Here is a 12,470-nt window from a genome sequence, read left to right on the forward strand (position 1 = left end):
TTTACGTTGTAGACCAGTAATGATCAGATCTCTGTAGACTGTAGAGAGCTGTATTTGGGTTAGTTTTACGTTATAGACCAGTAATGATCAGATCTCTGTAGACTGTAGTGAGCTGTACTTGGGATAGTTTTACGTTGTAGACCAGTAATGATCAGATCTCTGTAGACTGTAGTGAGCTGTATTTGGGTTAGTTTTACGTTGTAGACCAGTAATGATCAGATCTCTGTAGACTGTAGTGAGCTGTATTTGGGTTAGTTTTACACTGTAAACCAGTAATGATCAGATCTCTGTAGACTGTAGTGAGCTGTATTTGGGTTAGTTTTTTGTTGTAGACCATGAATGATCAGATCTCTGTAGACTGTAGTGAGCTGTATTTGGGTTAGTTTTACGTTGTAGACCAGTAATGATCAGATCTCTGTAGACTGTAGAGAGCTGTACTTGGTTTAGTTTTACGTTGTAGACCAGTAATGATCAGATCTCTGTAGACTGTAGTGAGCTGTATTTGGGTTAGTTTTACACTGTAAACCAGTAATGATCAGATCTCTGTAGACTGTAGTGAGCTGTATTTGGGTTAGTTTTACGTTGTAGACCATGAATGATCAGATCTCTGTAGACTGTAGTGAGCTGTATTTGGGTTAGTTTTACGTTGTAGACCAGTAATGATCAGATCTCTGTAGACTGTAGAGAGCTGTACTTGGTTTAGTTTTACGTTGTAGACCAGTAATGATCAGATCTCTGTAGACTGTAGTGAGCTGTATTTGGGTTAGTTTTACACTGTAAACCAGTAATGATCAGATCTCTGTAGACTGTAGTGAGCTGTATTTGGGTTAGTTTTACGTTGTAGACCATGAATGATCAGATCTCTGTAGACTGTAGTGAGCTGTATTTGGGTTACTTTTACGTTGTAGACCAGTAATGATCAGATCTCTGTAGACTGTAGAGAGCTGTACTTGGTTTAGTTTTACGTTGTAGACCAGTAATGATCAGATCTCTGTAGACTGTAGTGAGCTGTATTTGGGTTAGTTTTACGTTGTAGACCAGTAATGATCAGATCTCTGTAGACTGTAGAGAGCTGTACTTGGTTTAGTTTTACGTTGTAGACCAGTAATGATCAGATCTCTGTAGACTGTAGTGAGCTGTATTTGGGTTAGTTTTACGTTGTAGACCAGTAATGATCAGATCTCTGTAGACTGTAGTGAGCTGTATTTGGGTTAGTTTTACACTGTAAACCAGTAATGATCAGATCTCTGTAGACTGTAGTGAGCTGTATTTGGGTTAGTTTTTTGTTGTAGACCATGAATGATCAGATCTCTGTAGACTGTAGTGAGCTGTATTTGGGTTAGTTTTACGTTGTAGACCAGTAATGATCAGATCTCTGTAGACTGTAGTGAGCTGTATTTGGGTTAGTTTTACACTGTAAACCAGTAATGATCAGATCTCTGTAGACTGTAGTGAGCTGTATTTGGGTTAGTTTTACGTTGTAGACCATGAATGATCAGATCTCTGTAGACTGTAGTGAGCTGTATTTGGGTTAGTTTTACGTTGTAGACCAGGAATGATCAGATCTCTGTAGAATGTATTGACCTGTACTTGGGTTAGTTTTACATTGTAGACCATGTCTGAACAGATCTCTGTAGACTGTAGTGAGCTGTACTTGGGTTAGTTTTACGTTGTAGACCACCTCTGATCAGATCTCTGTAGAGAGCTGTACTTGGTTTAGTTTTACGTTGTAGACCATGAATGATCAGATCTCTGTAGACTGTAGAGAGCTGTACTTGGGTGAGTTTTACATTGTAGACCATGAATGATCAGATCTCTGTAGACTGTAGTGAGCTGTACTTGGTTTAGTTTTACACTGTAGACCATGAATGATCAGATCTCTGTAGACTGTAGTGAGCTGTATTTGGTTTAGTTTTACGTTGTAGACCAGTAATGATCAGATCTCTGTAGACTGTAGTGAGCTGTACTTGGTTTAGTTTTACACTGTAGACCATGAATGATCAGATCTCTGTAGACTGTAGTGAGCTGTATTTGGGTTAGTTTTACGTTGTAGACCAGTAATGATCAGATCTCTGCAGACTGTAGTGAGCTGTACTTGGGATAGTTTTACACTGTAGACCACGTCTGATCAGATCTCTGCAGACTGTAGTGAGCTGTACTTGGTTTAGTTTTACGTTGTAGACCAGTAATGATCAGATCTCTGTAGACTGCAGTGAGCTGTATTTGGGTTAGTTTTACGTTGTAGACCAGTAATGATCAGATCTCTGTAGACTGTAGAGAGCTGTATTTGGGTTAGTTTTACGTTATAGACCAGTAATGATCAGATCTCTGTAGACTGTAGTGAGCTGTACTTGGGATAGTTTTACGTTGTAGACCAGTAATGATCAGATCTCTGTAGACTGTAGTGAGCTGTACTTGGGTTAGTTTTACGTTGTAGACCATGAATGATCAGATAATAATAATAATAATAATTTATTCATTTATATAGCGCTATTAATTCCACAGCGCTTTACATACATCAGCAATACTGTCCCCACTGGGGCTCACAATCTAAGGTCCCCATCAGTATATTTTTGAATTGTGGGAGGAAACCGGAGTACCCGGAGGAAACCCACGCAAACACGAGGAGAACATACAAACTCCTTGCAGATAGTGTCCTTGGTGGGATTTGAACCGAGGACCCCAGCGCTGCAAGACTGCAGTGCTAGCCACTGAGCCACCGTGCCGCCCAGATCTCTGTAGACTGTAGAGAGCTGTACTTGGGTTAGTTTTACACTGTTGACCACGAATGATCAGACAAAGTTGTGGATTTATCAATTGTACTTGATAACTAGGTTTATTCACCTGCCCACAATGCAGGGAGTCTTCGGTGAGAAGGAAGGAAAAATTTGAGCCATCTCACCCAGTGAGGAGACCACCATCTATTCCAGGAAGGTGCACGGATTCATGGACAGCTTCAGCCAGACTGTGTGTGCAGAGATCCAAGAGAAAAGAAATATCCAGCATTCAATTTCCTTAAAAAATATCTTCTTCTTTATTGTAAAGATTAAAAAAAAATCCATTTCCAAGGGTACAAAACAATGCATTGTCAGCACAGGTACGAGCACGCGTTTCAGATGTTACACATCCTTAATCTGAAACGTACTGCACAGGTTCAACCAGAGTGTGATAGTCACAATCCGGAAATGGGGCGTGACACCTACTACCGGCAGTCAATTAGTGGGTAGGGGTGAAAACCAACAAATTCCTTGTGTCAGTGCTACCCGAAAACATTCCACTTATTTCTGTATATCTTCAAACATTATATCCCCTTTAATATCTCTCATCAAAATTACATGTCACTTTATTCAATGAAGGAAAGGGGGAAAAAAATATATTTTTTGGAAAAGCTTTTTAATCAGTTTACAATAAAAACACTGCAAACTGATTAACTAGAAAGGTTTTCCAAAAAAATATATTTTTTTCTCCTTTCCTTCATTGAATAAAGTGACATGTAATTTTGATGAGAAATATTAAAGGGGATATAATGTTTGAAGATATACAGAAATAAGTGGAATGTTTTCGGGTAGCACTGACACAAGGATTTGTTGGTTATCCCCCCCACCCACTAATTGACTGCCGTGTGCAGTACGTTTCAGATTAAGGATGTGTAACTTCTGAAACGCGTGCTCGCACCTGTGCTGACAATGCATTGTTTTTTACCCCTGGAAATGGAATTTTTTTAATCTTTACAATAAAGAGGAAGATATTTTGTAAGGAGATTGGATGCTGGATATTTCTTTTCTCTTGGATCTCCGCAGGGAGTCTTCAGTCTGCTGTGATCTGGCCGGTACGTAACACCATAAAATGTAGCTTCTGTTTTCCACCAATGCAGAGACAACAGAAGAAACATCTAAACCTTCTTGTAGAATAACAGAAAAACACGACGGTGGTAAAGACTTCAAGTGGTGGTACTCACAGACAAGATCTGATCCCCTTTACGCAAAGCTCCACTTAAGTCGGCCGGACCGCCCGCCAAGATGAATGAGATGAATATTCCTTCTCCATCTTCTCCTCCAACAATATTAAATCCCAGCCCTGTAGAGCCGCGATGTATGACAATCCTTCGGGGTTCCCTGTGGCACAACAATGGAAGACCCATGTAATCACCATCTATTCCTTCCCATCATACATCAAACCGGGCATCTCCTCCTCCTATAATGTATGATGTATCTGATCTCCAATCACTGGCTCCATCATCTCCTACCCTCATCATACATCTGACCACACAATATATCTCCTCCTTGTATAATGTATCTGATCTCCATGTAGTGCTCTATCATCTCCTGTCCTCATCATACATCAAATCACACATGTATCTGCTCCTATAATGTATGACATATCTGATCATCACTGGCTCCATCATCTCCTATCTTCATCATACATCTGACCACACATGTATCTGCTCCTATAATGTATGACATATCTGATCTCCATGTAGTGCTCTATCATCTCCTGTCCTCATCATACATCAAATCACACATGTATCTGCTCCTATAATGTATGACATATCTGATCATCACTGGCTCCATCATCTCCTTTCCTCATCATACATCTGACCACACATGTATCTCCTCCTACTATAATGTAGGATGCATCTGATCTCCATCACTGGCTCCATCATATCTTGTCCTCATCATACATCTGACCACACATTTATCTGCTCCTCCTATAATGTAGGATGCATCTGATCTCCAATCACGGGCTCCATCATCTCCTACCCTCATCATACATCTGACCACACATGTATCTGCTCCTCCTATAATGTAGGATGCATCTGATCTCCAATCACGGGCTCCATCATCTCCTACCCTCATCATACATCTGACTACACAATATATCTCCTCCTTGTATAATGTATCTGATCTCCATGTAGTGCTCTATCATCTCCTGTCCTCACTATACATCAGATCACACATGTATCTGCTCCTATAATGTATGACATATCTGATCTCCATCTCTGGCTCCATCATCTCCTATCCTCATCATACATCTGACCACACATGTATCTGCTCCTCCTATAATGTAGGATGCATCTGATCTCCATCACTGGCTCCATCATATCTTGTCCTCATCATATATCTGACCACACATGTATCTGCTCCTCCTATAATGTAGGATGCATCTGATCTCCATCACTGGCTCCATCATATCTTGTCCTCATCATATATCTGACCACACATGTATCTGCTCCTCCTATAATGTAGGATACATCTGATCTCCATCACTGGCTCCATCATATCTTGTCCTCATCATATATCTGACCACACATGTATCTGCTCCTCCTATAATGTAGGATACATCTGATCTCCATCACTGGCTCCATCATATCTTGTCCTCATCATATATCTGACCACACATGTATCTGCTCCTCCTATAATGTAGGATGCATCTGATCTCCATCACTGGCTCCATCATATCTTGTCCTCATCATATATCTGACCACACATGTATCTGCTCCTCCTATAATGTAGGATGCATCTGATCTCCATCACTGGCTCCATCATATCTTGTCCTCATCATATATCTGACCACACATGTATCTGCTCCTCCTATAATGTAGGATGCATCTGATCTCCATCACTGGCTCCATCATATCTTGTCCTCATCATATATCTGACCACACATGTATCTGCTCCTCCTATAATGTAGGATACATCTGATCTCCATCACTGGCTCCATCATATCTTGTCCTCATCATATATCTGACCACACATGTATCTGCTCCTCCTATAATGTAGGATGCATCTGATCTCCATCACTGGCTCCATCATATCTTGTCTTCATCATATATCAGATCACACATGTATCTGCTCCTCCTATAATGTAGGATGCATCTGATCTCCATCACTGGCTCCATCATATCTTGTCCTCATCATATATCTGACCACACATGTATCTGCTCCTCCTATAATGTAGGATGCATCTGATCTCCATCACTGGCTCCATCATATCTTGTCCTCATCATATATCTGACCACACATGTATCTCCTCCTCCTATAATGTAGGATGCATCTGATCTCCATCACTGGCTCCATCATATCTTGTCCTCATCATACATCCGACCACACATGTATCTGCTCCTCCTATAATGTAGGATACATCTGATCTCCATCACTGGCTCCATCATATCTTGTCCTCATCATATATCTGACCACACATGTATCTGCTCCTCCTATAATGTAGGATGCATCTGATCTCCATCACTGGCTCCATCATATCTTGTCCTCATCATACATCCGACCACACATGTATCTCCTCCTCCTATAATGTAGGATACATCTGATCTCCATCACTGGCTCCATCATATCTTGTCTTCATCATATATCTGACCACACATGTATCTGCTCCTCCTATAATGTAGGATGCATCTGATCTCCATCACTGGCTCCATCATATCTTGTCCTCATCATACATCCGACCACACATGTATCTCCTCCTCCTATAATGTAGGATACATCTGATCTCCATCACTGGCTCCATCATATCTTGTCCTCATCATACATCCGACCACACATGTATCTGCTCCTCCTATAATGTATGATGCATCTGATCTCCATCACTGGCTCCATCATATCTTGTCCTCATCATACATCCGACCACACATGTATCTGCTCCTCTAATGTAGGATACATCTGATCTCCATCACTGGCTCCATCATATCTTGTCCTCATCATATATCTGACCACACATGTATCTGCTCCTCCTATAATGTAGGATGCATCTGATCTCCATCACTGGCTCCATCATATCTTGTCCTCATCATACATCTGACCACACATGTATCTCCTCCTCCTATAATGTATGATGCATCTGATCTCGATCTACGACTTTCTCATCTCCTGTCCTCATCATACATCCGACCACACATTTATTCCTCCTCCTATAATGTAGGATGCATCTGATCTCCAATCACGGGCTCCATCATCTCCTACCCTCATCATACATCTGACTACACAATATATCTCCTCCTTGTATAATGTATCTGATCTCCATGTAGTGCTCTATCATCTCCTGTCCTCATACATCAAATCACACATTATCTGCTCCTATAATGTATGACATATCTGATCTCCAATCACGGGCTCCATCATCTCCTATCCTCATCATACATCTGACTACACAATATATCTCCTCCTTGTATAGTGTATCTGATTTCCATGTAGTGCTCTATCATCTCCTGTCTTCATCATACATCTGACCACACATGTATCTGCTCCTCCTATAATGTAGGATACATCTGATCTCCATCACTGGCTCCATCATATCTTGTCCTCATCATACATTTAACCACACATGTATCTCCTCCTCCTATAATGTATGATGTATGCCTGACCCTCCTTTGGACCGGCCTTCCTATCCTTTGGCTCCTCCGTCTTACCGTGGTACTTCCTCTTCTCCCATGAGTTCTTTGGGGATGGGCGAGTATCTGCGGGGTGATGTCGGAGTCATTACTGGGGCGTACTCGGGACCCAGGTAACTTGGGTGGCACAGGTCACTGTCCAGTTGCTGAGAGTAGGCTGCAGAGATAAAGAGAGGAGAGGACTTGTGAATTGGGCATAGTGACCACACAGAATGAATGAGTCTGGGGAGGAGATCAAGGGCTTACAGGTGGTGATGTCTGGAGGGGCATATGAGTCGTTCAGATAGACGTTGGTCGGTTTGGCCACCTTCAGGTAGACTATGTCTGATGTGTTCTTCAAAGCCGCAACAGCATCTTCATGCATCACATCCTCCAGACTGACGTGGTTCACCTGTAGAACAGCACAGGCCATGAGCACCAGGAACCCTCACCCTCAGATCACGCCCAACATGGACCTACCTTCTGGTAAAAATAACATGTATAAGAAGCTGCTTCTAAAGATCTCAGAGATTTAGTAGGAAGAACCAGGTATATGTTCAGCTTCCTTGACACCACATCTACCAGTAGTGGAAGCCTTGGGAGACCCCGCTTGTCTCCATTGTGGTCTCCTACAAAGATGACCACTAATGGCAACCTACAAAGATGACCACTAATGGCAACCTACACCTTTTCCATGGGGATGACAGTAGCTTAATGTAAGGTGCCCTGTATCTGTGTCAATATAAGTACCGGTATTTACGTGCGCCTTAAACTATTATCCCACTAATCCAAACCTTCTGGGGTCGTGCGTCTCCTCATAATTGTCAACATTGCTTAACGGACGTACATGACGAGATCTCACCGCAAGAATTTTATCACCGATCTGCAACCGCATGTCCTTGTGGGCCGCTCCACCCTCAATGATCTTGGTAACATATATACTATTATCACCAGGAATATGCTGATTACCAACACCACCAGCAATGCTGAATCCAAGACCTGCGGGAGTGAAAGAAGACCAAAAAGACATGATGCTCAGGGGTTAAGGACAAGAAAGAGGAGGATCAAAGATAGGGAAGAAAAAAGGACAAGACAGCAAAAAAGAGATAGAGGAACAGAGAGAGAAAAAGGACCATAGAGAGAAAAAAAGAGCAGGACCATGGAGAGAAGAAAAACGAGGATTTACATAGTCACATAGGTTTAAAAAAAAGACCTAGGTCCATCTAGGATTACCAGAGTGAAAATACGGAGGAGAACTGGAGAGAGAGGGAGGAGGACAAGAGATAGAGATTCAGAAAAAGGACCAAACAGCAAAAAAGAAAGGAGGAGCAGAGAGAGAAAGAAAAGGACAACGAGAGAGAGAGAGAGAGAGAAAAGAAGAAGAAGAAAGAAGGAGCAGAGAGAGAACAAGAAGAAGGAGGAACAGAGAGAGAACAAGAAGAAGGAGAAGGAACAGAGAGAGAACAAGAAGAAGGAGAAGCAGAGAGAGAGAACAAGAAGGAGGAGGAGCAGAGAGAGAACAAGGAGTAGGAGGAGCACAGAGAGAGAACAAGAAGGAGCAGAGAGAGAGAACAAGAAGGAGCAGAGAGAGAGAACAAGAAGGAGGAGGAGCAGAGAGAGAGAACAAAAAGGAGCAGAGAGAGAACAAGGAGAAGGAGCAGAGAGAGAACAAGAAGGAGGAGGAACAGAGAGAGAACAAGAAGAAGGAGAAGGAGAGAGAGAGAACAAGAAGAAGGAGAAGGAGAGAGAGAGAACAAGAAGGAGGAGGAGCAGAGAGAGAACAAGAAGGAGGAGGAGCAGAGAGAGAACAAGGAGTAGGAGGAGCACAGAGAGAGAACAAGAAGGAGGAGGAGCAGAGAGAGAACAAAAAGGAGCAGAGAGAGAACAAGGAGAAGGAGCAGAGAGAGAACAAGAAGTAGGAGGAGCACAGAGAGAGAACAAGGAGTAGGAGGAGCAGAGAGAGAACAAGGAGGGGGAGGAACAGAGAGAGAACAAGAAGAAGGAGAAGGAGAGAGAACAAGGAGTAGGAGGAGCACAGAGAGAACAAGAAGGAGCAGAGAGAGAGAACAAGAAGGAGGAGGAGCAGAGAGAGAGAACAAAAAGGAGCAGAGAGAGAACAAGAAGGAGAAGGAGCAGAGAGAGAACAAGAAGTAGGAGGAGCACAGAGAGAGAACAAGGAGTAGGAGGAGCAGAGAGAGAGAACAAGAAGGAGGAGGAGCAGAGAGAGAGAACAAGAAGGAGCAGAGAGAGAACAAGAAGGATGAGAAGCAGAGAGAGAGAACAAGAAGGAGGAGGAGCAGAGAGAGAGAACAAGGAGTAGGAGGAGCACAGAGAAAGACGAGGAGTAGGAGGAGCACAGAGAGAGAACAAGGAGTAGGAGGAGCAGAGAGAGAGAACAAGGAGTAGGAGGAGCAGAGAGAGAGAACAAGATGGAGGAAGAGCAGAGAGAGAACAAGGAGTAGGAGGAGCAGAGAGAGAACAAGAAGGAGGAGGAGCAGCAGAGAGAGAACAAGAAGGAGAAGCAGAGAGAGAACAAGAAGGAGGAGGAGCAGAGAGAGAACAAGAAGGAGAAGGAGCAGAGAGAGAACAAGAAGGAGGAGGAGCAGAGAGAGAACAAGAAGGAGAAGGAGCAGAGAGAGAACAAGAAGGAGAAGAAGCAGAGAGAGAACAAGAAGGAGGAGGAGCAGAGAGCGAACAAGAAGGAGGAGCAGAGAGCGAACAAGAAGGAGGAGCAGCAGAGAGAGAATAAGAAGGAGGTGCAGCAGAGAGAGAACAAGAAGGAAGAGCAGCAGGGAGAGAACAAGAAGGAGGAGCAGCAGGGACAGAACAAGAAGGAGGAGCAGCAGGGAGAGAACAAGAAGGAGGAGCAGCAGAGAGAGAACAAGAAGGAGGAGGAGCAGAGAGCGAACAAGAAGGAGGAGGAGCAGAGAACGAACAAGAAGGAGGAGGAGCAGAGAACGAACAAGAAGGAGGAGGAGCAGAGAGCGAACAAGGAGGAGCAGCAGAGAGAGAACAAGAAGGAGGAGCAGCAGAGAGAATAAGAAGGAGGTGCAGCAGAGAGAACAAGAAGGAGGAGCAGCAGGGAGACAACAAGAAGGAGGAGCAGCAGAGAGAGAACAAGAAGGAGGAGCAGCAGGGAGACAACAAGAAGGAGGAGCAGCAGAGAGAGAACAAGAAGGAGGAGGAGCAGAGAGAGAACAATAAGGAGAAGGAGCAGAGAGAGAACAAGAAGGAGGAGGAGCAGAGAGCGAACAAGAAGGAGGAGGAGCAGAGAGCGAACAAGAAGGAGGAGCAGCAGAGAGAGAACAAGAAGGAGGAGCAGCGGAGAGAATAAGAAGGAGGAGCAGCAGAGAGAGAACAAGAAGGAGGAGGAGCAGAGAGAGAACAAGAAGGAGGAGGAGCAGAGAGAGAACAAGAAGGAGAAGGAGCAGAGAGAGAACAAGAAGGAGGAGGAGCAGAGAGAGAACAAGAAGGAGAAGGAGCAGAGAGAGAACAAGAAGGAGAAGAAGCAGAGAGAGAACAAGAAGGAGGAGGAGCAGAGAGCGAACAAGAAGGAGGAGCAGAGAGCGAACAAGAAGGAGGAGCAGCAGAGAGAGAATAAGAAGGAGGTGCAGCAGAGAGAGAACAAGAAGGAGGAGCAGCAGGGAGAGAACAAGAAGGAGGAGCAGCAGGGAGAGAACAAGAAGGAGGAGCAGCAGGGAGAGAACAAGAAGGAGGAGCAGCAGAGAGAGAACAAGAAGGAGGAGGAGCAGAGAGCGAACAAGAAGGAGGAGGAGCAGAGAACGAACAAGAAGGAGGAGGAGCAGAGAACGAACAAGAAGGAGGAGGAGCAGAGAGCGAACAAGGAGGAGCAGCAGAGAGAGAACAAGAAGGAGGAGCAGCAGAGAGAGAATAAGAAGGAGGTACAGCAGAGAGAACAAGAAGGAGGAGCAGCAGGGAGACAACAAGAAGGAGGAGCAGCAGAGAGAGAACAAGAAGGAGGAGCAGCAGGGAGACAACAAGAAGGAGCAGCAGAGAGAGAACAAGAAGGAGGAGGAGCAGAGAGAGAACAATAAGGAGAAGGAGCAGAGAGAGAACAAGAAGGAGGAGGAGCAGAGAGCGAACAAGAAGGAGGAGGAGCAGAGAGCGAACAAGAAGGAGGAGCAGCAGAGAGAGAACAAGAAGGAGGAGCAGCAGAGAGAATAAGAAGGAGGAGCAGCAGAGAGAGAACAAGAAGGAGGAGGAGCAGAGAGAGAACAAGAAGGAGGAACAGAGAGAACAAGAAGGAGGAGCAGCAGGGAGAGAACAAGAAGGAGGAGCAGCAGAGAGAGAGAACAAGGAGTAGGAGGAGCAGAGAGAGAGAACAAGGAGTAGGAGGAGCACAGAGAGAGAACAAGGAGTAGGAGGAGCACAGAGAGAGAACAAGGAGTAGGAGGAGCAGAGAGAGAGAACAAGGAGTAGGAGGAGCAGAGAGAGAACAAGATGGAGGAAGAGCAGAGAGAGAACAAGGAGTAGGAGGAGCAGAGAGAGAGAACAAGATGGAGGAAGAGCAGAGAGAGAACAAGGAGTAGGAGGAGCACAGAGAGAGAACAAGGAGTAGGAGGAGCAGAGAGAGAACAAGAAGGAGGAGGAGCAGAGAGAGAGAACAAGATGGAGGAAGAGCAGAGAGAGAACAAGGAGTAGGAGGAGCAGAGAGAGAGAACAAGATGGAGGAAGAGCAGAGAGAGAACAAGGAGTAGGAGGAGCAGAGAGAGAGAACAAGGAGTAGGAGGAGCAGAGAGAGAGAACAAGATGGAGGAAGAGCAGAGAGAGAACAAGAAGGAGCAGAGAGAGAACAAGAAGGAGAAGGAGCAGAGAGAGAACAAGAAGAAGGAGAAGCAGAGAGAGAACAAGAAGGAGGAGCAGCAGAGAGAGAATAAGAAGGAGGAGCAGAGAGAGAACAAGAAGGAGGAGCAGAGAGAGAACAAGAAGGAGGAGCAGCAGAGAAAGAACAAGAAGGTAGAGCAGAGAGAGAACAAGAAGGAGAAGCAGAAAGAGAACAAGGAGAAGGAGCGGAGAGAGAACAAGTAAAAGGAGGGAAGAGAGAACAAGGAGCAGGCCCAGAAAGAGA

At 44.4% G+C, this 12,470-nt stretch overlaps 1 protein-coding gene across 3 annotated transcripts in view; it reads right to left on the bottom strand.

Annotated features, from left to right (window-relative positions):
- The window catches only part of DLG4 (discs large MAGUK scaffold protein 4), a 178,137-nt gene that overhangs the window by 45,089 nt on the left and 120,578 nt on the right, over positions 1-12,470 (bottom strand). For all 3 annotated transcript variants that reach the window (XM_075346764.1, XM_075346765.1, XM_075346766.1), the window contains 4 exons: positions 8,244-8,380; positions 7,649-7,793; positions 7,421-7,559; positions 3,959-4,115 (listed from right to left, as the gene is read on the bottom strand). In XM_075346764.1, the coding sequence (XP_075202879.1) occupies positions 3,959-4,115; positions 7,421-7,559; positions 7,649-7,793; positions 8,244-8,380 (578 nt within the window). The remainder of the gene's footprint in view (positions 1-3,958; positions 4,116-7,420; positions 7,560-7,648; positions 7,794-8,243; positions 8,381-12,470) is intronic.

Source organism: Anomaloglossus baeobatrachus, chromosome 4, assembly GCF_048569485.1.
Source record: "Anomaloglossus baeobatrachus isolate aAnoBae1 chromosome 4, aAnoBae1.hap1, whole genome shotgun sequence".
NCBI lineage: Eukaryota > Metazoa > Chordata > Amphibia > Anura > Aromobatidae > Anomaloglossus > Anomaloglossus baeobatrachus.